This window comes from Cygnus olor, chromosome 3 (genome assembly GCF_009769625.2).
Source record: "Cygnus olor isolate bCygOlo1 chromosome 3, bCygOlo1.pri.v2, whole genome shotgun sequence".
NCBI lineage: Eukaryota > Metazoa > Chordata > Aves > Anseriformes > Anatidae > Cygnus > Cygnus olor.
The window spans coordinates 28,194,583-28,221,638 of NC_049171.1; the positions used below are offsets into that span (position 1 = coordinate 28,194,583).

The 27,056-nt window shown below is 37.6% G+C and overlaps 2 protein-coding genes across 9 annotated transcripts in view; one reads left to right on the forward strand and one right to left on the reverse strand.

The window, feature by feature from the left end:
- The window catches only part of PHF3 (PHD finger protein 3), a 50,743-nt gene extending 33,895 nt beyond the window's left edge, over positions 1-16,848 (forward strand). For all 8 annotated transcript variants that reach the window (XM_040552999.1, XM_040552998.1, XM_040553001.1 and 5 more), the window contains 10 exons: positions 1,647-1,797; positions 1,918-2,074; positions 3,050-3,166; positions 5,094-5,222; positions 5,678-5,807; positions 6,187-6,379; positions 8,968-9,115; positions 10,539-10,628; positions 11,835-12,030; positions 13,234-16,848. In XM_040552999.1, coding sequence (XP_040408933.1) covers positions 1,647-1,797; positions 1,918-2,074; positions 3,050-3,166; positions 5,094-5,222; positions 5,678-5,807; positions 6,187-6,379; positions 8,968-9,115; positions 10,539-10,628; positions 11,835-12,030; positions 13,234-15,395 — 3,473 coding nt within the window. In that variant the 3' untranslated portion in view covers positions 15,396-16,848. The remainder of the gene's footprint in view (positions 1-1,646; positions 1,798-1,917; positions 2,075-3,049; positions 3,167-5,093; positions 5,223-5,677; positions 5,808-6,186; positions 6,380-8,967; positions 9,116-10,538; positions 10,629-11,834; positions 12,031-13,233) is intronic.
- Positions 16,849-16,966: 118 nt separating this feature from the next.
- The window catches only part of EYS (eyes shut homolog), an 856,207-nt gene continuing 846,117 nt past the window's right edge, over positions 16,967-27,056 (reverse strand). Inside the window, exon 47 of the mRNA XM_040553008.1 lies at positions 16,967-20,571. Within this exon, the coding sequence (XP_040408942.1) occupies positions 19,373-20,571 (1,199 nt within the window). The 3' untranslated portion in view covers positions 16,967-19,372. The remainder of the gene's footprint in view (positions 20,572-27,056) is intronic.

Sequence of the window (27,056 nt, forward strand, 5' to 3'; positions counted from 1 at the left end):
AGTGCAGCACCCCGAGAGTCTCGGGAGAGCAGAACAGAGTGGGAGAGTCACCTCCCTTGACCTGCTGGCCACGCTTCTTTTGATGCAGCCCAGGATGCGGTTGGCTTTCCAGGATGCAAGTGCACATTGCTGGCTTTTGTCAAGCTTCTTGTCAACCAACACCTCCAGCTCCCTCTCATAAGGGCTGCTCTCAATCAATTCCCCTCCCAGCCTGTATTTGTGCTTGGGATTGCCCCAGCCCAGCTGCAGGACCTTGCACTTGGTAAGTGCAAAATGTGGCTTGGCAGTTTCATTCAGGACAATTAGCATAAAAATGGTTAGGCGGCACATTTATCTTAATCTCTTAACTGCTTTTTAGTGTCATTGTTTATTGTTAACCTTACCAATCATTTCCCTGTTGTTTACCATCAAGCATTCCTGTTCAGTCTTTATCTGTCTTAAATTTGTTTCCTTTTTTCAGAGAAGGAAATAAGTTAATGTTTTTTCTCTTGAGTTTTGTATATAGAAGGAAGGCTACTATTCTGAATTAGTGATATGCTCATGCTGAAACTCTGAAAATTAAAATTTGAGGGAATTTGTTGTTAAGTGATTGTAATTTGATTAGAAATTTATATTATTTATGACAAACATTAGAAAGTTATGATACAAACCTTATAAACCTTGTTTAAAAATGTCTGTTACCTGAACCAGCAGCTGAGATTATTGTAATTGGAGTGGTTTTGATGGCTAGCAGATTCAGAAATGTTAAGTTTAATGGAAAACTCTATTTTAAAGTAACATTTAATATGCTCATAGTAAATGCCTCCCACGTGTTTTTTTTTTCCTCAATTTACTCACAGAACAATTGTTTGTCTCACAAAAACTCAGGGTAAAAATTCCACTGAAGATGAAGCATGGTCATCTTGGTGCACGTTAGAAGAAAATTCAAAGGGGAAAAGTCCCAGTATATAAAACCATAGCATCATAGAATGGTAGAATATCCCAAGTTGGAAGGGGACCTACAAGAATCATCGAGTCCAGCTCCTGGCTCCTGGTCCCTCACAGGACCACCCAAAAATCAGATCATGTGTCTGAGAGCGTTGTCCAAAAACTTCTTGAACTCCAGTAGTCATGCTGCCATGACCACTGCCCTGGGGAGCCTGTCCCAGTGCCCGACCACCCTCTGGGTGCAGAACCTTTCCCTAACACCCAGCCTGACCCTCCCCTGTCCCAGCTCCATGCCGTTCCCTCGGGTCCTGTCGCTGTCCCCAGAGAGCAGAGCTCAGTGCCGGCCCCTCCGCTCCCCTCGTGAGGGAGCTGCAGGCCACCATGAGGCCTCCCCTCAGCCTGCTCTGCTCTGGGCTGAACAAACCAAGGGATCTCAGCTGCTCCTCATACGTCTTCCCCTCTACCAGACCCTTTACTGTCTTTGTTGCCCTCCTTTGGACACTCTCTAATAGCTTTATGTCCTTCTTAAGGAAAAAAAAAACAAAACACCACCAATAACAAAAATCCACAACACAAGAAATCCAATGTGTGAATCCATTCCTTCTCCTAGAAGGTCAATTCTTAGAAGCTTAAAAACAAAAGCTCAGGATATCCAGCAATGGTAATTGTTTATTGCAGTGGCCGTGTAGCTTACAGTTTTTAACTCTGTATTTTGATAGGTGTTCATGAGAAACAAGAAATTAAGAAAAAGAAAAATGAGAAAGGATCAATCAGCGCAACACATCTACCAGCTGTGCCAGCTTCCAAACCTTCTGCTGATCAGATAAGACAGAGTGTTAAGCAATCTCTTAAGGAAATTCTAATGAAAAGGTATAAATATATTTATTAAATGAAATTTTTAATTTGTGTTTACAATTCCTTCAGAAGACAGGGTAAGAAACTAATTATTTGGAAGTATTTGGTAATTTTTGTACTTGTGTTTTCTCACAGATTGACAGACTCCAGTTTAAAGATTCCTGAGGAGAGGGCAGCAAAAGTTGCCACAAGAATTGAAAGAGAACTGTTTTCTTTTTTTCGGGACACTGACTCAAAATATAAGAACAAATACAGAAGTTTAATGTTCAACCTAAAAGATCCTAAAAATAATGTATGTATTACTTGTTTACAATGGTTTGCAGAAATCCTTTATTTGCTGTAGGTTAAAGAAAAAGTGTTCTGTGTGGGTACATTATTAATTCTTTCACAATTAATCCTGTTGATTACTTTTTTGTATGTTTTTTTATCTTTATTATTTGTCCTCTTGCATATTCAGTGCTCTGTTTTTTCTTCATCATTAATTCTTCATCTCTTTCCTCCCTGTGTACTTAATAGTGGGCTTTCAAAGTGTAGTGAATGTATTGTTTTGTCAAAATTTTTGTAATTACTACTGATGTGTATTTTTCCCCATAATTTTCTTTTTTTGTTTGTGTCCTGTAGCTTGTCTCACTGTTGTTTTCATACCCAGATTTCTCACTTAGTCTTCACTCATGTTTTCTGCATTCTCTGAGCTCATTATTCAATATTGCCTCTTCAACTTCTGTCTTTTTGACTTTTTATCAATTGCTCTGATTGTTTCTTCTTTGTTCTGATCAAGATGCCTTGTCTAGTTTCTCCCTATAGTAATCTCTCTATATTAATAATAACCAACTGTAAATTGTGTGAGCAGACTAAATTTGGTTTACTGACTTGCCTTGTTTGCTCATACCCCCAAATTATATGGGGTCCCCGCCCCCCCCCCCCCAAGGATTCACTTATATCAGTCAAGAAGTATAGACATCCTCTTTAATATTACAAAAAGTCTCAATTACTGCTGCAGTGGGCATAAATTTGCTTTCTCTTTTTGGAACAACGGTTAACTGTGCAGCTGGTCATTAAGAATATATATAGATGTAGAACAAACAGGGAGCTCTGAAATTAAGGTTTGTATCTTTAAAAATCTAAATCTAGTAGTGATTCTGATAGTGAGAAATAATTACAAACAATATATATAGCTGTATAGAGTGTATTGTATGTTGCTTCTCTACTTTGTTTCCTATTAGGAGCTGTTTCATCTCAGCAGAAGTTAATTATTTTTTTCTTCTAGATACTGTTTAAAAAAGTGCTGAAAGGAGAGGTTACTCCAGACCATCTAATAAAAATGAGCCCAGAAGAATTGGCTTCCAAAGAACTGGCTGCTTGGAGACTAAGAGAAAACAGACACGTGAGATTTATCAATTTATGTTTTTTAGTTGGATGCTGAAGCATATTTAAATTCTGTTTTCAGGTTAAGTGTATTTGGGAAGAACAAAATGCATGTTACGCAAAGCAACTCTAACTAATCAGGAGGACCTCTATAATTTATGCAGTATTCAAAACCCAAAAGAAATATTAGGACAGAAGTGAAAGAAGTAGTAAATTCCCCAAAGGGGGAAACAATGCATTTTTCTTTGCCATGCAGCTTTGTTGCTGCTCTTCTTTTCCATTTTTTCTGTCTCATGAGTTCAGGCTTCTGTGTCTATCCTTATTTCCAATAAGATTTTAAAGCTCTAACTGGGGTTTTATAGAAACCAGGCTTTTTTTAAAGAGGTAGAGAGATCTCTTGAGATGAGTGAAACCTAACTGGTCTTTATAGCTCACATATTGATGGTGCATGAGATTTCATCCACCAAGAAGTAAATCTGAAGCTGGAAATTTGATCTGCCAGTCTGAAAAGTCATCTTAAGGAAATAAATATTAATATAAAGTATAGGAAGTTTATTAGGTTACTTTGGCTATTACTTTTCTCGAAACAGAAAGTCACGCTATATTGTAGCTGCGTTGATAGTTTAAAAGGTGAAGCAGGAATATGAAGAGCTGTGTTATTTTTTATAGAAGATGCCTTTTTCTTAAATAGTACTCTTTTTATTGGTCAGTTAACTGATGATAGTAAGCCAGTGATAGTTAACTGTGGCTACTTAAAAATGCGTGTTTTACAGCATCAAGTTTTCTAGTTTATAAGATCTTGATTTGCGTTGGCAGAATCTTTGATATTTATAAGCCACTGCATAGGACTGAAAGGCACAAAATTTGTATCATGTTAATTGGGATACATTTTGTGTTTGGCTGCAAATGAATAGGTACTGTTCTGTACAATAGGTGGAAATCCATGATCTTGAATTCTGTGTGGTAAGAGTGAAAGAATGTTTAGTGATACCTAATTCAGTACAGTGAAATGCTATTTTAGAGACTGATTTGCCTTGCAACATTATTTATTCCTGTTTTTTCCTTTCTCAAAGCCCATATTTTCTATCTAATGCTCATCTTTTACATTACATCCTTATTACGTGTGTTCTATTTTTATAAACAACAGTAAAATACTGAAAATAAACAACACAATACCCTACTGCTCTGAGGGACAACTTCAAAACAAAAATATATTCTGCTTAAAAATTACTGAAGGGTCCTAAATATTTCAGCTTGTAGAAGTTTTCAAATATTACACAGAAACATAATGCAACATGTAAAAATAAATAACAATGATTGTTTCATCTGATTGTATTTTTCATTTTTCTGTTTAAGGAAGACTTTAAGATTGTCGCTCACAGTGCTTTTTTTCCAAAATTTTCTAGTGTGTTCAAAAGTAACTAAGTACTTGTCAGACAGCTAAAGTAATCATAGAATCCTTGTTTCTTAATGAAATCAGGCTTAAAGTGTTGGGGACAGCCAACACAAACTGTTCCTGATTTAAGTAGTAAAGATGTTTTAAGAGATTGATTTAAGAAGCAATTTTAGAAATAGTGGTGTATGTTTTCTTCTTTGTGTTGGAGCAAAGTAGCAGTCCTGATCAGAATTAGCATATGCATTAAGAGTACATTTAAATGTTTTTATTGAGGTAGAACGTTTATGTACTCAAAATCAAGCTCTTGGAAAATTATGTAAATCTATATGTATTTGTGTCCTACGTTTTTCCTATAATTATGGGGAAAGAGTTAATGCGTTTTTCTTTAGACCTGTTACTTGTGGTTTTGCTTTATGAAACTGCTTGACACTTGCAAAATAAGAATATACTGTATACCCACAGAGTTTTCTGATTGCTGTTGTTACATTTACTAATTTCCAAGTTGTTTTTATATGAACGTACACACATATATAACCTCCTGTTTTTACAGACAATTGAAATGATTGAGAAGGAACAGAGGGAAGTTGAAAGAAGACCTATCACAAAAATTACTCACAAAGGAGAAATAGAAATTGAAAGTGAAACACCAATGAAGGAACAAGAAGTTATGGAAATTCAGGTAGAAAACAAAACCGTAAACAGAACACTTTACAACCATTTTATTCATGAACCAAATATGCTGTGTATTAAGATCTGTGACTACATTAGGTCTGTTTTGAGTTGAAATTTTCTTTTATCCCTACTGACTTTCACTTAATGTCCTGGTGTTTTTTTTTTTCCCACATTGTGTCCATGATCAGATGATGAATTCAAACAACAGTAGGAAACACTGAATCTTTTGTGAAGAAATATATATATAGGAATAACTATGCAAAATTTTAATGCATTTCTAGATTTTGTGATAGTCTCTTAGGTTACAGAGACTTGATAACTTCTAGGTTATAGACCTGAAGAGAGAATTTTGTCTGAAGGGAAGAAAACACCATAAATAAAGCGAAGGAATATGAACAGAAATATTAGGAAAATTAACAGAAGAAAAAAGCTAACTGAAATAAATGTTTTGTCTTTCCTTAGGAACCTAATATGATAAAGATGTTTGAGAAGTCAGAGGAAGCTGATAAAGAAGGAAATGAATCTGCAACTCCAGACACCACAAGTCAACACAAAAATCATCTCTTTGATCTTAACTGCAAAATCTGCATAGGTAATTTTGAGAAGCACATTTATTTAAATGCATCATGCACTAAGGCAGAGAGGAAAATCCTTGTTATGAGTGTATGTGCTATCATTGATTCGCAATAGAAATAATAGTATGGCTCAGGTTGGAAGGGACCTTAAAGATCATCCAGTTCCAACCCCTCTGCCATGGGCAGGGACACCTTCCATTAGATCAGGTTGCTCAGGACCTCATCCAGCGTGGTCATGAACATCTTCAGGGATGGGGCATATTGGAGCAAATAATACGTCTATCATATCACACTGCAATGGCAATACTGTATTTTTGGTTCGTCTTCCTTGTCTTCAGAGGAAGTCCACTTTATTTATTTAATAAAACAAACAAAATTCTACTTCATTCTCTGCAGGTCGAATGGCACCACCTACTGATGATATTTCTGCAAAAAAAGTGAAAGTGTCTGTTGGAGTTGCACGGAAACAATCAGACAATGAAGCAGAGAGCATTGCAGATGCACTTTCTTCAACATCATGTATTTTAGCTTCCGAATTATTGGAAGATGATAAGCAAGACTTATCCAAATCATTCTCACCTCTCCCAAAGTAATATAAACTGAAAAAACAGTATTTTTAATGAAACATTATTTGTATTGTTAACATATTACGACTAACATTAATTTTTTTGATGGCGTTTCATAGCCTGTTTGTATAGCAGAAGTAGTACACCTCTTCTTAGGATTTGGGCTATTTGCTAGAGTATATAATGCTATTCATTTATGTAAATAATGCTACATATATTGTGATTACAGACTTCTAATTCTCATATTTCCTTCTGGGGAGAATAAACTACCTTATATTTTCTGGTACAAAGATACCTAAAAAGATATGTAGGTTTCTATTAAAAAGGTCAGAGTATAGATTTCATACTGTATTGTGCTATTAAGGGACATATTATTTACAGTGCTGCAATCAAAAGTGTGTGTGTGTGTTTGTGCATATATAATGTTAGGGACTTTGAGGTTGCTCTGGACAGAGCATTGAAAATGATAAACCAGCCTAGTTACAAATCTCTGAAAAATAACTAGCACTTAAAAATCTTGCCCAAATGAACTGTGAGTATTCAGTACTGTGGATCTGTTGCCTTACAGTTAGCACTGATGTCCATGGTCTTTGTTAGGGTTATTAAGACCAGAGATCTTCTCAGTGTGAGAAGCTGGAACTGAAGTTATGCCATCCTTCTCACCTATTTTCTCATCAGTGGTGTTCTGTGCTGTCTATACTCTCTCCAAAAAGAAAGGGGAAAGATGGAGAAATCTCATTTGTTCCCAACACTGTGTGTGTGGTGTTTTTTTGTTGTTGTTTGTTTTTTTACAGTCTTGGTTTTTCTAGGCATCTTCCTTGCTTGTTGTGCTGGATTGTTTTTGTTCTGTCATCATCACATCTCTCTCTCCTGCCTGCCCTACATCTTTTGTTGTTACCTTGCAGATTTTGTTACTGTTTACAAATGCTTCCTGTACCCTGTCTGGAAGCCAAGCAACAACTCTTCATTTGCCCCTTTGCAGTTACTGATTATTTTTATTTTATGCTTTGCTGTGTTACAGAATGCTTTTGCGTTGTGGCTGCTTATGTTGTTAGCAATGTTACATTTCTAAAAAAAAAAAAGTATATACTGTTTCCTGTTACACTGTTTCCTATGTGTGTTTTTTTTTTCCGTTTGTGGTAAGGTAAGGAAATACTATTTATATTGTGCTTAGTATGCATTTTCATTATGGTATGCACCAGGCTACAGTCAGGTCTGGTACGAGTGATACTTAGAGAATAGTCATTATAATGTTGAGTTAATGTAGGAAGGATTTTCGTATGAAAGAAGAATAGTTTATCTTTTAATATTTCCAGCCATGTCAGACTGTGTATTTTGGGATGCTGATAGCTCTTTCACATTTAGAAGAAAACCACAGAGCAAATGACGAAAAGCAGCAGCAATAATTTCTAAGCCTGTTGTCTTACTCTCTGTAAGATGAAAATGCAGTAGCTGTTCTTGAACACACGAGTTTTGTAGACCCCTTCTGTTGGAGATTTTTTTCTCTTTAGTCCTTGCCCTCCCCTTCTTTCCTTGGCTTGTAATTTAGCCAGTCTGTCAGTATGAGTTTTGCTGTGTTTGCTGTCAGCTCCCTTCATTTTCTTCCACTCTCTCTCTCTCTTTCCTCTCTGCTACCTGCTAAAGGCAAATTGCAATTTATGAGGCTGTATTTTCTGGTTTCCAAGAGGTGTTTCTAGAAAATCATTGACTCTCAGTTATTTAGAATTGACTAGAGTCCATGCTGAAATTCAGCCTTTATCAGAGCAGTGTGATCCTTCACCAAGGACAGTGGACTTTGAATCTTTAGCAAACTATTCTAAAAACAAGTAATTTCTAGTGTAGACAGAAAGAAACACCGGTTATTGTGTTACTGTTGCAGCACAGCATTTGTTACTAGTGAGTGGCTAGCTTAACACTGCTAGTGGAATGCCTAGAGTATTTTAATAAATACAAGTTTGGAAAAAATTAAATATATCTGTAATCTAAAAAATTAGCTGTAATCTTTTTGGTGAGGAAACCCCCAGGATGAAAAACACTCTCTTGTGAAATTATTCAAGTCTTTTAGTTTATTTCTTGCAACTGCTTTTTCTTTTCTTTTTTTTTTTAAAGTGTGTGTGAGGAAACATTGCCTTGTGCAGGTGATGATATTGGAATTGGGAAGAGGTGCTTGCAGAGCTTGTGGGTGTGATGCGTGAGTGAGAGCAGCTAGCCTGTGGGCCAGTGACAAGCAAGGGGAAAGCAGATAGGTGGTGGGCAGACAGTGTTGCAACCAAAAGTAGGAGTTGGAAAGCAAGGTGAAGATAGGCCAGCAGTTAGTATGTCATCTCCCTCCCCCCCGTGGCAGGCTAAGATCTTAACTTCTGCATGCTCAAATGATAGAGTAGTGAACTAACGTGCTGCTTATCTGATGGTCCTTCATATAACACATCTACTCCTCTAGAAGGAGAGAAATAGGATTGTCTGCCTATCTCTTTTCATGGACCCTCAAATATGCTTAACTGAAAAATAAAATTCTTAATGATAGGTAACCTGTTTTACAAAGAAAGGTGATTATTTACATGACCTGGCATGTCATATTCTAAATGAAGTGTTGTCTGTCTTGTTTTTTCAGATCAGAAACACCTGGTACTGTAGAGTGTGAAAGTCTGTTTCTGGCACGCCTAAATTTCATCTGGAAGGGTTTCATCAACATGCCTTCTGTGGCAAAGTTTGTTATTAAGGCTTATCCAGTTTCTGGCTCGTTTGAGTATTTAACAGAGGTATTTACATTTCTTGCAAAGAATGAACAATTCATTTATTAACTTTAGTGACTTGTTTACCATAGACTAATAATAGTATAATGATGAAAGGCAGTGAAGCATGATCGCTACACTGAGTAAAGTACTTGTGGGAGGAAATAGGCCAGGGTAGGGTTTATATGTATTTATAAGTAAAGTATTTCTTCCTACATGGACCCATGGTTCATCAGGATTCAAATTCTCTGAATCCCTGAAATGTTTAAGATGTTTTGCTCTCATATTTCTTGAGGATGAATAGCAGTATTTCCAGAGCTGGCTTCATAAATGTTGAATTGTTTCTAGTTTATTACAGAGCATCTTCTATATTACAAACTAACAGGGAAAGGCAGGACAAAATTTGCTACTGAAATAATCATCTCAGTGGCATCTGTTTTCTGAATTAGAGGTGGGAAAGTGAATGATCAGTTTTTAATTCAAAGCAATAAACAAGTCAGACACTTCTCTGCAAAAATGGATACTATTGGTGGTTTCTTTTAACATTATGTGAAGTCTCATTTTCTACAGTAGAAACCCACATAACAGGAATTTTACTTTTGACAGTCTGGTGGCAGTTGTATTCCTAATTTCCATTGTAAGACTAAATTGTCCTTTAAAAATAAAATAATATATATATTTATATGTAGTATTCTATTCAGTATCTGAGAGGCAGGAAATGGATGCAACTGCTTATAACAGTTGTCTTTGCAGCATAAAATAAAGATCAAAGATCTTGTATAAGGCTAAGTATTACTTCTCACCAATGACACAGGAAACATCAGCTTTCTAATTAAAAGGTGTTAAGTCTTTTATTAATGTGCTTATCTTTACTTGGCTGTAAATCTTCAGTGTAGCGTAGGGCATACCCTTTAGCCCATGTACTTTGCATAGCTCTTCTGCTTTACTTCAAAATGACTGTTTTTCCTAAGTTGTTCTGGAATTATTCTGGAAGTCTGTTTATGTCACTGGTGAATAGTGAACTCAGTAGTATCTGAGAAAAATTTTTGTCTATATACATCCATGAGTAGGTTGCATTTTTTTCTCATGATTAAGATTTTGAAAGCTTGTTATATTCTTTGATAGGCATAGGGCTTCCATAACAGTTTAATTTTAAAGATAACTTGTGTTTACAGAGCACAGTTGTGTTTACAGTTAGTGTTACTGAAATAAATGATTTTGGAAGAAGGTGGATATGAACGGCATTGACTGATAACTAATTTATTACTAATCATTGATCTTGCACTGAAAATCTTAATACAAATATACAAAATCTAAATGTAAATTACTTTTTTCTACTGTTAAAACTTCTACTGACTTTTAAAATTACAATTTTAGAACTATAAAAATTATGTTTTGAATATATGAAACAAATATGTTGGATTTAGATTTCTGTTGTCCTTTTTCATAGGATTTACCTGATAGTATTCAAGTAGGTGGCAGAATATCTCCTCACACTGTCTGGGAGTATGTAGAAAAAATCAAAGCTTCAGGGACCAAGGTAAGAAACCTTACGTATTGAAGACTTACTTCTTAACCTGCATCCTGTTTACCCTGGATATCTTTTCCTCCTGGGACATTTGTAGAATACGTAACAGTTTAAGGATAACTCATGGTTACATTAAATGGGATGGGTGGCAGCTGATGGCATTTGTTTTCTTTCTGTCTAACCTCAATCTGTCAGTTGTTGTTCGAGAACATTTATATTCCTTTGCGACATACACAACTTCATATGTCTCAAGTGTTACTTTCTAGTTTCTGTACTGCTACAGTATGTAAAACCATCCCAGTGGCCCAAGATGGACTTTTACCACTGCGTGCAGGCTGTCCTTGTGCTGGAGAACCCTAAACTAGACACAGTACTCTGGCTGCTATCTCACAAGTGCTGAATAGAAAGGAATGATTGTTTCCCTTGACCTGCTGGCTGCTGTGGTTCTGACACCCAGTACGCAGCTGGCTTTCTGTGCAGCATGGGTGTGTTGCTGGTTCATATTCAATTTGCCCACCAGGACCCACACATCCTTTTATGCCATGCTGCTTCCTAGCCTGTCTTGGTTCCTGGGGATACTCCATCTGAAGGTGCAAGATTTCGCATTTGTCTTGGCTGATGTTCATGAGGTTCTGGCAGCCTGCTGAGGTCCATATGAAGAGCAGCCTGCCCTTTGGCACATCAGCCACTGTCCCTAATCAGGTGTCATCTTGGTTTTGCAAAGAGTCTCCTGTTCCATCTTCCTGGTCATTAAGTCATTAAACAGCATCAGCCCCAGCATCAACTGCTGAGCTGGGTTTTAGGCGTAATTCTGGGATTCGGATGCAGGTCTTGCTTTAGTATTAATTAATATCTCAGGCATGAAAGACAATACAAGGCAAATCTTTCTAGTAATGTTAAGCATTAGGGAGGGGAATAATTTAGGGAAGCATGCCATCTTCCACTTAAGCTTGTTATTTTGCAGGCTGATAAAATTTAGCTTGTCATAGAGTAATTTATTTATTTAAATTCTAAATGCTTTTTGTTTGCTTTTTCCATTTGCTTTAATTACTTTTGACCTTGTCTCTACTCCTTCTGTCTCCTCTGTTCTTCTCTGCATTTCTGGGGAGACGCTTTCTTTTCTTCTTTGAAATATGCCTTTAAATGAAGAATAGTCATTAAAACAATTGAAATTTCATTTCTTATATAAATATCTTTCTTTTCTCTTTTTGTAAACAGGAAATCTGTGTAGTTCGCTTTACCCCTGTAACTGAAGAGGATCAGATATCCTATGCTTTGTTGTTTGCATATTTCAGCAGCAGAAAACGTTACGGTGTAGCTGCCAATAACATGAAGCAAGTGAAAGATTTGTATCTCATCCCATTAGGTTCCTCAGATAAAGTCCCACATCATCTTGTGCCTTTTGATGGGCCCGGTAAGTACAGCATGGAATTTGGAAGTTTATTATTGTAGCCCTTCTTATATAAGCTTATTACAGAAGAGAAAAATTAATTTTAAAAGACAGTTAATGACTTTTTGAAAAATAAGTTATTCTGTTGAAACATGTCAAGATTTTTTCAGTGTTATATTCACTTCCTTGAAAAGACATTAATTTCCAATTTTAAGACTATTCTGATAATTTAATATACTGTTGCTGAAAAAAATAACTGAATAATTTTGTTTCATGTTTTATTGCATACTTCCTCTAACACAGGTTTCTTTGTGGTTACTATCTCAGAAAATTCAGTGACACAGGTAACCTTTGACAGTAATCCTACTGAGCTCCAGGTTGATACTGTAAATTAAAAATAGTATTTTTCATTACTTGAAATACACTCGCTCCTTTTTTTTTCCTTTCACTTGAGTGTTCCAAACTTTTTAAAAAGGGAAGGAAAAAAAACCTCAGACACGGAAAGCCTGAAAACAAGTGGGCAAGAAATAAAAACCTCCTGAAATGGTTGTCATTTATAGCTTAAACCTGAGTTCTTGAGTTCTTTAGTGTCAATTTATTTTGGTTATTAAAAAAATTGCAGATGATTTCATTTTAGATAGGCAGGGTTGAAACTTAAGAGGGGATAAGCTACAAGTCATCATTTTCTTTGCAACAACCTAAATTAGACAGAACAAAATGCATAGGAAAGAGAGAATAGTAGACCTTGAAACATGGTGCCCTTCTGGAATGAGAGAAGCATTTTGGAAAGTCAGTCTTGGTCAAACCTTTCAGGAAATGCATCCAACACAAATTGATTACGAGACTTCGTAGTTGCAAGTGGTATATTATTATTATTATTTTTTTTACTCTTGTGCTTTGCTCTCACTGTAACTCACTTAGATGTTTAACTTTTTTTCTTACATGACTAGATGTCCTTTATAACAGTCTTGTGTTCTGTATTTGGAAGTTATACTGGGTGATAAAGTACTTAAAGCAATTTTAATTTGCGATGGTTGAAGGCATAAATTTCATGTTGGAAATAGTTCTGATTATAAGTATTGTTTGTTCTGCTTAATGATGGAAATCTCAAATGTCATAAAGTGTATAATTTCCATAATATATAAGTATGTGGGTTATTTTTGCTAAGAATGATTGCCTTAACCAAAATATAAGTAGATGATAATTTGCTGTTACAATTTTGTGCAGGGATTGAATTGCATCGACCAAATTTGTTACTGGGATTGATAATTCGGCAGAAAATGAAGAGACAGATTACTGCTGTTGCAAGTGTTACTAGTAGTTTTGTGGATGAAGCTTCTGAAAGTACCTTGAGTAGCTTGCCACCAGAGAAGAAAAGCAAGCCAAACAAACCTGAGGTCTCTCATAATGAGTTGGCACTAGAAGAAGAAGAGGAAAATGATTTTTTTAATTCCTTCACAGCAGTGTTACACAAGCAGAGAAATAAACCTCAGCAATCTAATACAGATGATCCTTCAGCAGTTATTGAACCGTTGGTGGAAAGTACAAAACATGAACCACCAAAGCCTCTCCGATTTCTTCCCGGAGTCTTGGTTGGGTGGGAGAATCAGCCTTCCACGCTGGAGCTAGCAAATAAACCATTGCCAGTGGATGATATTCTTCAAAGCCTGTTGGGTACAACAGGGCAGGCATATGAACAAAGTAAGCCGGAGACGAGTCCCAGTGAAGACATACCTTTATTAAATGAACAAACAACTTCAAAAGAAGAAAACATGGATGTTGCTGAAGTAACTACTGAAGTTAGTGAGACAAAGGCTAGTTCGGATGATACACAAGAATCCATTAATGCTACTGCACCTGGGGATGCAGCAGTTGTAGGGACCTCAAGTTCTGCAAGGAGTGCTGGAACTTTGATAGGACTTAGTCTAAAGGGAAAACCTCCTGATGTCTCCACAGAAGCATTTTTAGCAAATTTATCTGCTCAGTCACAGAATAAAGAAACTGAAGAAAGTAAAGAAAATGATTCAAAGAGGCAATTGCCTGACAAGGATAATACTGCACAGGAAACTAGAAGGACAACAAATTCCAGCTTTTCTTCTTCATCAAATGCAGGAAAAAAAAACGAGAACAATGGTAATGCAAGCTCTGCTGAAGGTACCACTGCTAATACCTCTAAATCGCCACAATTTATTAACCTTAAGAGAGACCCCCGACAGGCAGCAGGACGAAGTCAGCAGACTAGTGCTTCAGAAAACAAGGAAGGGGATGTTAGCAAAAGTGAAGACCGACAGAATGTTTCAGGAAACGAACAAATGGAACCAGAGAATAAACAATCTTCTGGAGAAATGGGATTAAACCTGTACCAAAGCGATGCACAAACTAATGAGATGCAGTGCAGTTCAACTGCAACAAAAGCAGATAACGCATGTGCATCGCAAGCAGAAGATACCAAACAGTCACAGGAAGATGCACTGATGCAAAACATTGAAACAGTGAACTCATTTAGAAGAGGACCAGCAGCAACTTCATCTCATTTTGAAACTGAAAATTCTTCTCGTTCTGAGTTTATTTCCAAAGTCCCAAGCCCTGGCAGCTTCTCATCTGTTAGACCTCCGCAACAGAATTTTCAGCATCCTAAGTCTAATCCACCTGGATTTCAGTTTCAGGCTCCTGCACCTCATAACTTCCCTCCACAAAACAACCCTATGTTTGGATTTCCTCCTCATTTACCACCTCCACTTCTTCCTCCTCCAGGCTTTGGCTTTCCTCAAAATCCGATGATGCCATGGCCACCTGTAGCTCATTTATCAGGTCAGCCACCACACTATGCTGGACCCATTGCACAAGGGCTACCAGTGGCTCACAAACAATCCAGATTTTTGGGGCCAGAAAATTTTTTTCAGAATAAAGACAGTAGGAGACCAGAAAGACGTCATAGCGATCCTTGGGGCAGACAAGAACAGCAATTGGAGAGAGGGTTCGGTAGAGGAAAAAACGATCAACACAGACAAAGATTTTATAGTGACTCTCAGCACCAAAAGAAAGAAAGACAAGAAAAAGAGTGGAACAATGAAAAATACTGGGAGCAAGATTCTGAAAGAAATAGACGCAGAGACAGAAACCAGGAAAAAGAGAGAGAGAGGAAGAGTAGAGAGGAAGGACATAGAGACAAAGAAAAATTGCGACTTCCCCACAGTGATAGGGGTGCTGATGGAAAATGCCCCACTAGAAATCCAGAAAAAAAGACGGAAAAGCCTAAGACGGAAGAGCAGGATCAAGAAAAAGATAAGGAGAGGGAGAAAAGTAAAGAGAAGCATAGAGAACGAGAAAGTGAAAAGAACAGAGATAGACATAGGGACCACAGTGACAGAACTAAAAGCAAAAGGTAAAAAGATGCAGGCAGTCTTTTAAAATCCTATTTAAATAAACTGTTAGATTAATGTCGTAAAACTTTGTATAAAAAAAAAAAAGCCTGCTAGGATTGTGCCATCTTTTTTATTCAGTGTTGGTGTTTTTGCAGAAACAAGTCTGTGTTTTGGTACCACTCAATGTACCAATACTCATCCTTTTTTTCATTATACCAACTATCGCTAGAAGTAGGAGTTTAATATTTTTAAAAATTTTACATTGCTGTATATTCAAAATTTTAAAGATTTCTTTTATTAATATGCAATAAAGGCTTAGAAATTTTCTTAGCTGATAAAGTTGGCTTTAGTCAAGTCTGCAATATAGTCGCTGCCTTTGGTAATTTGTGCTCTCTTCTGTTTTAAGATGCTCTGATAATTTTAAAGATGAATTTCATACGATAACCTTCTTTTTAAATTGCACTCTTTTTAAGGATTGTAGCAAAGCCTCAGAATCCACACATACTACAACAAAACATAATATGCTCGGCGATGTGAAGAGTTTTTTAAATTATTCAGTAGTACAATAAAATAATTCAAATGTATTTCATCAGTTTTTCAAGTATTTCCTAAGCATCTAAAGCAGTTTGTGACCAGAAATTGGAAGGCTGAGCTGCTCGAATGTTATTGCTTTAAACTGCACTTGTTTTAATAAGAAAGCATTTTTAATCTAAGTTCTTGAAAATATGATTTGCGGTAGTTGATTCATTTCTCCCACCATTTTCCATGCTTCAAAAACTTGAATACCTAAGCTTGTACATTACTTTGTGTTTTGCTATCCTTTTTACTGTAAAATGTAAATATTTTAAGGGATATTTTGATTCTAAAATGATAAAACTTTCTCACATACTGTGTGTGTTTGATTTCATAGGTGTGAAACTGTAGGCTAAATGAATATAGCAGGCTAAGTTGTACTATGCCACGCTGGTTTTATGGCTAAGTCATTCCGAGTTCTGGGGGGGTAAAGAGAGGGGAGAAAGGCGGAGGGAAGTTTATACCATTGGGACTTTTAATAAATTGACTGCCGTCCATTTCAAAAACTAAAAGGCAGGAAAAAAAGAAAAAAAAAGGGAAGAAAACCTGAATATAGAAACTAAAATCTCCTGCTCTTACCCTTCCTTAAATACCCCAGTCATTTTGTCGAGTCTGTTAGAAACGAGAAAAACATTCCATTATGTAAACCAAAAATTAGGTTTATTGTTCTGTTTCTCAGTGTTCTGTTTTTTATTTTGAGTACATTACCTTATGTATGGACATCGCATTTTGCACTTTGCTGTAGAAAAGCCTCTTCTTTTTTGAGAAGGTCTTTCCAGTCTAACAACACACTAATAACTGTTCATTTTAATTATGGATGTATTTTAAAGTAAAATTTCATTTGGGTACCCTGCAGATAGATTCACAGTCAAATCAACTAAAATAAAAAAAATCTTGCACCAAATGAAGGGGGCAGTAGCCTTTTATTCAGTGATGTTTCTTAGCCTCATAACTGAGAAGATTCTTAAGGGAAAAATCCTCTGTTAGTAACCAGAAGCAATATTTATCTTTTTGAGTTTTGTAGTGTGATAAAATGACATTAAATTAGCCTTTTCCAAATCAATTCCGTGATCTTTATAGCAGTAGTGCCACTGATTATATCAGGTAGTAATATGCATGTGTTGTGTTGCTTAAACATTTACCCCAGTGTTCTTTAGATAGAAAACTGCACCACAACCTTGGTGTGTGTTTGAAATCCATTTTAAATCAGTAGCTCTGCTCGTGAAGATTTTCTTTTGGCTTGTCCAAAGGTGCTCTAAAAATAAACTGTTAGCGGTGAAAATCGCAGCTGCCTGCACTGAAGAGAATGGGAGTGCTTTCTATCAGAATTACCAGAAGCATTTTGTTTGGAAAGAGTAAGTAAACATTTCCCAAGTTTGCCGAATGCTTTACTACCTACCTCTTGTATGCAGAGCCTGAAGAGTGCCAAAGTGAAACAGCTCTGGAGGTAGGGTTTTATTAAGATTTTAAATGAACAGGCAGAGACAGCTGACAGAATTTGATCCTAGAACCTGAGTTAAGGTAACAGGAATGGCTCCCACTGCTGCAGGGGTGAAGGACTGTTGTCTTCTCCATTGCCTTCAGTCACTTTCCCTCCGACACTGGTGTTAGCTGGGAATGCTCTGATTAATTGTTACTTGTTTTATGCTGAATCACTGCTCAGACCACAAAAAGCAGCGTGCACTCGTGGGGAACTGGCAGTACACCAGGAACCCCAGAGAGAACAGGATAAACCCTAAAGACGCTCCCTTCCCCAGCATCACATGGCCATAAAAGGCCCTTCTAAGAGAAACTGGAAGAGGAGAAGAATCTGGAGCCAGCTAAATGCCAAATAGGCTTTGCGAGCTGCTGTTACTTGTAGGAAAGAGGGGAGGAAGCTCTGCTGCATCAGCCTGATCGCTTGAGGGTTCAGAGCAGCTTAAGAGGATGGAAAGAACCTCACAAAGTTGTTTGCAAAGCCTTATTAGAACATCTTGCGGCAGTTCCATCACCCTGCCCCTCGGTTAATCTTTGAGTCATCTCTTACTGCTGGCAAGGCACTCATTGCCATGTACTCTTGATGGTTATGTGCAAAGTAACGTGTGTCACCTGCTTTTGCTGTGCCTACTGTCTATGTTTCTGACCTACTTTATAGGAAGAAAAAATAATCAGTAATAGTTGCTTGTCCCTGATCAGTACCCACTGAAGACTTCTGTTGGGAAAATTCCCGTGTAAGGAGGTGAGAGTTGATAATGTGCTTTGGAGCAATAGTAAAGTTAAAAGGGAAGAAGATAGGAAGCCATCACTACTATTTTTATATATTTTATTTATACAGTAAGTCAGCAGTCAAATGAGGAAAATAAATGCCATCACAAATCATGTGTCTAAGCAGATTAAAATACAACCTGATTTCTTTTGTATTTATATATTGAAGTGTTCTATTTTTACTTTTGATGTTAAAAATTCATGAAAAATAGTCACGGAAATTCAATTTATAGTGGCTAAAAATTTGTCTAGTAAAATCTCAACTTCTCATTTAAAGGGATAAAAGCCAGAAGGTATAGCTAAAGCAAAGCAGTTGTTTGACTTTATTAAATCTGTTAGGAACTGGAGTTATTTGTAGGCAGACTGCCACTGTCCCACATTCCAGCTGTAAATAGTTAAGAAGTTTTCATATAGTCAAATCAGGGAGACCTCTGGTGGAGAAATACAGTAGGCATATTTTTATGCCTCAGTGGATATGTATGAGCTTTATGCTCAGTAATTAAGTAAAATACCTTTTCTACCCTTAAGGAAGAATGATTTTAAACATCATATTTTAGCAGTCTATTAAGTTCTACTGTTTTACATAAAAGTATATGTAATAGATAGAGACTTAGAAGGTAGGAAGAACAATGTCATTACCTGAAATACAGTCTTTGTGGACTTATCAAGTAACTACAGATGTTATGATTTTTATGAAAGTGCATGTTATTTTTTTTTAACATGCACTTTTTACCTCAAGTACACTTTTTTTTCCACCTACGAATACTGTTTTTTTTCTATTGGTCTTAAAATTACAAACTACAAAAGAGAAGCTATGCATTCTAATAAAATTTAGTTTTGGAGAAACAGGTAGGTTGTCCTTATCTACAAACAATACTGCATTTTTGCAAGCTAATTACTATCTGTTTACAAAATTATTTCTAGCACAATAAAGAAAAAGACAGACTTCTTCAATACTTTAAAGTAAATACCAAAATGTATGTAAAAGTACTTATGAGTACAGTAAAAATTCTGACGTTTTATATATGCTATTAATACTCAACATTAAAAAAGGAAAGGAATTGGGGACAATTTTACTCATTGCTTTCTTATATTTGTTCCTGAATATTACACTGTCACCTAATACAAGAGGCAGGACAAAAATGAAATGTATCACTTTTAAAGGATCTTAAATAGTTTTTCAATTAATTTCTATGATCTCCATTATGGACATTATAACCTTCTGCTTTCATTAGCTGAACCTTTTTGGAATCCTGGAAGAGTGCAATATCTTTAATTTTACCACTGAATTCCTTCTGAAAAAGCCCTGTAGTGACTGTATGGATGTTTCTGCCAATTTCAAACCCACCAAAATAACAAATGCCACCATAATTTAAAGCAGTGTATTTTCTGTCTGGATCAATATCTTCAAAAATAATTAGTTCCTCATCAAGATACACCTTAATACAAGTTTGGTTTTGAATTACAGTAACAAAATGCCATCTTTCATCACAACAGGTGGAGTCTTTGCTGTGAATTAGAGGAACAGAGATTCTTTCACCAAGATTAATGACGACTTTTAATGTTCCATTGGCGAGACCAATGGCAAGGAAATCATTGTCTTCATCTTCAGCTTTTCCCATCCATACCATTAAGGCTTCGGTTTGATTGGTAGTAAAATTTAAAGAAATGCGGGTATACTGGAGGTCTCGTTTTCTATAAAGAGGGTCTACGTATTTGATGTAGGAGTTACCAACAAACTTTGCTGTAAAAAAATTGATTTTACTGTCGCAGTGCTCACCTGACCAGCCTAGCGCACACGCACAGGTATACGAGAACAAAGTAGGCTGAGGAATACAGAGAGCTCGAGACCCACACCTGTTCTCTGAACAGTGAACAGATTCTTCACAGGTGTTCCCTATCCACCCTTGGGGGCAAGAACAAGAAAAGCCTGAGCTTTCAACCTGGCACATTCCATTATTTTTGCACACTGAATACCCGCAAGCTGTTCCATCACAGTCACCAATGTTGGCTCCACCGTTGGGGTCTGTTGCTGTAAGCTTCAGTTCTCTGTCATTTATAATAATTTCTCTTATACAACCACTGAAACCTGTGGGTTCATCTTCTACTGCCATTGAGTTGACAAGACTTAGAGAGGACATCCCTCCAACGTAAAAATCCGTGTTTACGTCTAGCGCCTTCATTCCAGCACTGCCTTTCTGAGTGATGTTGGTACCATCCAGTTCCAGGTAGCCTTCGGTACCAACTCTTCCTGCTTTGAGCAAATGCCATGTTTTTCCATCTGCTTGGATCTTCTGAAGAGCCTGTAGGATAATTGTCTTGTCTCCTAGATTATAGCGTAGCTGTATAAATCCATTTACTAATGATATACATAGGAAGTCACCTGTGGAAAACAGTGTAAAGTAGTTTTACTTTTTAGAGGCAGCGTGTTGAAAAATAGCATATTCATAATCCCAATAAGCCTGCGCTTCCCCAATTCAGTAATTTATTTTCAGTGGTCTTGTACTATCATTGTACGTAAATTGAATGAAGGGCTGTGTTCCCTCATGAGCTTCTCGTGGTTCTCCACTTTTTTTTTCTCTTATTGGAAATGAAACCCATGTTTTCTCAGCTTCAAAGAAACATGCCCAGCTTTCTGAAAAGCTCTGCTTTGGTGCGGAGGCTAGATAACTGGGGGGTAGGAGGAAACAGCATCACTTTGGCATCCAGGGAGTGTGAGTTGGTGTTCCCATAAAAAAGAATAAAGTTTTGGCTAAGATATAAATGCTACGATAAGCTGAATTTCCGTATGCTGAATAGAGGTTTGATGGATTTGTCAGTTTAATGACACTGACGGTTGTCTGCACCAAACATACTCTGCTTTCCCTCCAGCTTCTTTTTGCAACTGGGCCGTGTTGGGTTTAATGATCTGACAGCTGTAGGAGCAGATAAGCCTTTTTATTTATTTATTTCACTGTTCTTCCAGAGGCCTCCATGACGAAGAATTAGATGGAGGTATCTTTTCTTGTACTATCGGTGTTTCTGGCCTTACAAGCAATATGAAAGGAGAGACAAAACCTCTTTGAACTATACTTACAAATCAGGAAAAGCTAGGAAAGGTTAGGAAGCAGGAGCTGGAAGGAAGGTATGGAGGGTAGAGAGAGTCTGACACGGAAAAGACGACAGGGAGGACAGCAAAAGAGCTTGTGCAAACAAAGTTCACTTTTTTTAACTTTTTGATGTTTGCCTTCACAATTAACTTTTCAGTTTAACCTTACTTTTGGAAGTAATAGGTATACGGTATATTTTTAAGGTAAGCTTACTAAATTGATAATTTATTAAATCTGAATGTATACTTTCTCTCCTAGCTATCAGTAAAACCTAATTTTTAACGTAGTGTTTTGCTAATGGAGAAATATTTTTAAATTGGGAAAGTACAGTTTACTTAAAAAATCAACTTTCATAAGGGTGGACCTGTTAGTACACTGAAAAAAATTTGTTTTCTTGTAGGTTTAACTTTTTTGAAAAAAAAGGAATCCCTGAATTACATTGCTTTTAGTGAAGTTAAAAATGAATGGCTTAATTTACTGGAAGATTTTGGAAGTTACTCAAATTGTACCTCTCTTTTGAGCAATTGCTTAGGCTCACATTCAGAGATGTTTCAGTTCTAGTGGTGGCTGTCGAGCACGTGCTTCGTGCCTCACCTTGCCTGCACCGGGCACTCACAAGGAGATCGAGGAGAGGGCTTTTTGTTGTTTTGGCTCCAATCCCACCAAGCAGAGCACTTCCTTCTAGTTTTCTACCTCCAGCTGCAACAATCTGTTGTACTCACCTGCATTTAGTGCTCTTTGTACGTAACTTGTTTCTCTATTTCTTTTATCAGGGCCTCAATCCCAGGGTAAGAAAAGGGCATCAGAAGACGTTTCTGAACTACCCCTTTGGCATCCCTCAGTCCTGTCTCTTACCCAGATATGCAGACTTGCATAGGGAGATCAGTACTCATTCTTTGCTGCCTAGGAAGAAGGAAAGCATCTGACCAGATGCTGCTTAAATGAGCTATTTGCTCATTTGTCATGTAATCAAGAGCTGGAGAAGCTGGAACTTCTCCAAGACTTCCCAGCCTACAGGGAAGTTTCTTAGTAGCTTTGCACATGTGACAACGGTCTGTCTGAGATGTCATTAGAGAACAGTGGTTCAGTGAGGCCTAGCAAAAAGTGAACACAGTTTCAGCAGCCTTGTTTCTGACTCAGACCTAGTGCTGTCTATTGCTAACGTACTGCAGTTAGCGTTATGGCTCTAGATTACTCACTGCATAAGCACCTTCCCTCTAGAGTGTGAGGGGAGCTTATAGCCGAGTGTTCTGGATTATGTTTAGCACAGGTTTGAGACCTCTCCTCAAACAGAAGTTGTATGTAGTTCTGTAGTCCTTCTGCTAGTTGTGAACAACAAACAAAGTTAAACTTTCTAATTTCAACTCTCCGAGGCTCTCAGGGCACTTTCCTCAGGTCATATTCTCTCATTTTACAGTTGATGACTTGCCTTTTTAGCCTTTAGTGAGAAGAGCAGAGTGTTAATATAAACTTTATGATGTGAACACTGATGCCAGAGTTCAGCTCAGTATTCCTCCACGAGGTTTACCATGCCATAAGTACTACTCAGGGACAACTGGCTGAAAATATTTGGGACTAGATTATGAGGTGTTTTGTGCTCAGTGTCCATGAAGCTTCTTCTTAAAGGCCAGTTATGGACTTCTCTTTGTCACTCTTCACTTTAACCACTGACATTTTCAACAAGGGACCTTTATCTGCCCTGTATCTGAGGGATGAGTTACGCAGCTGAGGTCTGTGTAGGTTTATGCCATTGTAAGACTTGCAACACCTTTTTAAACAAACAGAAAGCATCCTTAGCACTGAATTTCCCCTCTCAGCAGTCTCATTATGGAAGACCACAAAGCAAAGTAGTTGCTACTATTTTAGTTTTAGTACTATTCAAACCCATTAAATAAAACACTAACTGAAGAAGAAGATTCTTCTGAAGAAAATTGCTTTTGTTAAGAAGGAAGGTGAAGACATCCTCAGTTTTTCCAGGACTAGACCCTTGGGGCTGGTCTCTCCTTTATATAAAATACAACACTGGGCACATAACTTTGCTTCTGGCTTTTCAGATTAGCATCTCATCTAACATGGACTATTTATCCCCATCAGTATTGTCACAAAAAAGCAGAGACTCCTGAGGTAGGCACTCACATTCATTATTTTGCTGAGCACTCAAGCCTTTGTATAACCCATTGGAGGGTGTGCAAAGACCTGTAAGGCAATCTGTCTCAATAATGTTACATCAGCCTCTCTGGAAATAGGCTACTGGAGCTCAGCTGCAGCTTGAAGCTACACGTCAAGTCCCAGGGTGTTGAAGAAAATTTTTGACAGTTTCAGCCTTCATTTCTGTTCTGATATACCTTTCCTTGTCATCTTCCCTGTTCAGAACAGCAAAATGAGAAGGTTTTTTATGGCCTAAATAGAAGGGGATTTTGTAGCAAGTGTTACCTTAAGCAAAGAACTATTATGGGCTTAAAGCAACACCTTTACTTGTAAACCCAAGTTCATGGTTTTCACCAAATGAACGACAGACAAAGTTGCTCCGCCTCAGAGTGGATTGTCTCTCTATCCCATACTATAAGGCAGCACCCCAAAATAGGTATTGATTTTTCTTCATTACCCTCATTTTCTAGGTTTCATCACAAATATGTGCTTCTCAACTGCTCCCATGACAGATGTTTGAGTTCCCAGAAGGCAAGCCAGCTCTATGTACTGAGCAGTCAGCTGCTAAAACACAGAATTAGTGAGAAGTCTCCTATAGGTTCATCCAACTACTGCTGTGAGATCTGGATTATCCATAGCAATATCTGCTTGGATGACTTCTTACAACTGATTCTGAAGGCATCACAAAAATTTTCAGCTTTCTACTACTCTGAGTATGTAAATCTGTAAGTAGGTTACAGTCACACAGCCAGGTTTTAAATTCTCCCAAATGGTGGCAATGCCCTTTCATGTTCAGCCTCTATCTAGACATGCAGGTGTGTCTCTATATCCCTCTTGAGTTGGAATCAAGCTTAAGCAGTGTCAGGTCACCAGGTTTTTATGTCACCACAGGAAACTCACCTACATGGTAATGTATCAAGACGGTATAGTTAGAAATGCATGATAGGAATGCTTCACTCTATTTTGATACATCCTATTCATGCAGAAGCATTACAGTGTGTAAAATGTGATAATACCATTAAATTTGCACAGCTGTATTGGCCAAAGATCTTTACAGTTACTGCATTCACTACCAAATCTGCCTAATGATGATGCATTTCCTAGGAAGACTGAACATGCCGTCGGAGGATCTTGGGCTGACAGACCATGGATACGGGATCATGGGTAGTATTTTTAACTCTTCTCTTTCACAATGTCTTCCCCACAGTGACTCAAAGTCTATGCTTGTGCTCTATGTATATGTGAATAAGGCAATCTGCTGTCTCACAGATTTAAGTCTGAGCTCTTAGATGAGAAGCTGTTATTCCATTGATGGTTAGGACGATTTCCCATTGGTTTTTAAGGTCAAAAGGGCCACCAAAACATCCTTTTAATTAATTTTGGAAGCAGCAGATGCAGTCTTCTAGTCAGTGACATTTGCCCCTTTCATGCAGTCATTATGTCCACAGCAAAACAGAGATGCAAATCTCTCTAAGGGCTCCTTGTTTGTCAGAAACTCACCAATAAATTCCTGTCGTACTGAAGATCTAGGTTTCTTTACAAAGACTCCTAAGACATATGATACTTGTCCTTTATCTCTTCCTTTGTGACTAAACAGAAGCCTCAGTGCTATGATATTCTGCTGGGGACAGAGGCTTTGATGTATCTGCAGGGTACATGTCCCAAGAGCTCTAGGCAGTGGTTGCAGAAGATGTATGGTCTTACTTCCTTCAGCCCTGCGACAGCATCTCTGAGTGTATGTTTGCTGGCCTCAATCTATGCTTTGTGTTGCTTTCACCTCACCTTTGCTTCCTCTAAATCGAGGCCAGAATGTCAGTTTCTGTGGTTGTGGTATGAGGTAGCACTCTTTCTTCCCCCTCTCCTCCCACTTCCTATTTCAGGAACCTTTACTGATCATTGGCACTGCTGTCAATGAATGGTACAGAAGTTTCGTCCTGTTTCATGCATAGTAGTTTCTGCAGTGGCTATTTCCTATCCCTAAAGAGGAAGGGTCATTAGTGATTTATCCAGAATTTAAGGAAGTTAAATATCTACATTTACATTGTTCATGTTCAGTATATCAACCTGTATCTTTTGTTGTCTTCCTCTTGGCTTTAGGGGCTTGTTAACCTTGAACTTGTCTTGGCCATGGTCTGAGTGCATGCACCCTGCTAGGCACTCAGCTGACAGGTTACAGCAGCTTATTGCACCTGTTGTAACTTGATCTTTTACCTGGTGATGACCACAACACAGTGCCTGTAAGGTATAAGCATTGCCTTATAGGAGCTATTCCATATACACTTTTGTGGGTTATTACAAAATTATTACACTGCATGTACAGAGCCACATCTCATGGATAATACAAAACTAAGAATGGGTATCAAGCCAAGCCTGTTAATCTCTCAAATCATGTAAAAATCACCATAATAATAGGTAGATTCCACCTTATGCTTGGAGCACCATCTCGGAGCAGAAGGGCACAGCTAGGGTCCAGAACAACCGCCTGGATGTAGTGATGCTGATGCATCTAGAAGGGGTTGGCTATTATCTCTTTTTGGGTCAAACTATTCAGCCTCATGTTTCAAAAATGCTGTTCTTGGTGAAGAAACTTTTCAGCTTCATTTATGAACCACTATCACTCAGACATGTTTCAGCAGCTAGGATGAGTCACCTTTATTGAGCAATCTCAGTTTTGTTGCCTCATGTTTGGTTTGCTTGCCAGTGGCAAACGGGTAGCAACAGGTCTTCATATACAACAGATTTCAGGACAATGGGGATGACTGTTCCACCACATAGATAAGTGAACAGCTCAGCTTCCTACGCTGCTAATTTAGTCCATACAAATGATCCTAAAACTAGCAAAAAAAAGCAGAATTGATGCCCCTGTTGGAAAATGAAAAATTGATACCAAGAGAGAAGACTTAACCACTGTGATTCTCTTCTAAAAGTGGGTAGACTGGTCAATTTGTTTCTGATTAGGAAAACAAAGCTTTTCTCTGCATGTATATTCCAGCAATTTTGAATATTTTCAAAGGATTTTAGTCCAATAGAATGACTTGGTTTTCACCATAAAAATGTCTTAGAAAAGCAAGTAGCCATCATACACCCATACTTGCTCTCTCTTAGTTCAGGTTTTTAAACTGAAATGCGTTATCAGGAGTTAAAGTGTGGAGGTTTTTCAGACCAGGTAGGTAACATAATCCTTTTAAAAGGAGACAGAGCACTGGCTTTGCAAACGTTGAGTATTAAATTTAGTATGAGTCATCCTATTCTGTTTATTAACCTGACTACCTTCTTAGTCACCCAGCATAACTGTTCTTTCTCATCTCATCAGGGATCAAACCTTTCCATCACCCTGGCCTGAATTTAAGAACTGTGTAGGCAGCCTACAACATATTCCACCTTTATGAACAAATGTAAAGCTTCAGTAATGCTATGACTCAATGAAAAAATAATGCTCCTCACTGCTTTTTACCCAGAGTTTTAAGGACTTCAAATACGTAGAGTGGTCTCTATGTAAATGGACTAAATTATACGTTGCTCAAGCATTTGATGGGCATCCAGCTGAATTAAAGGATATTTAGTGGGGATCTCACACTTGTTGGGAGGAATACGATAGATTGCGCTGAAGAAAATGTGAAATGGGCTGACC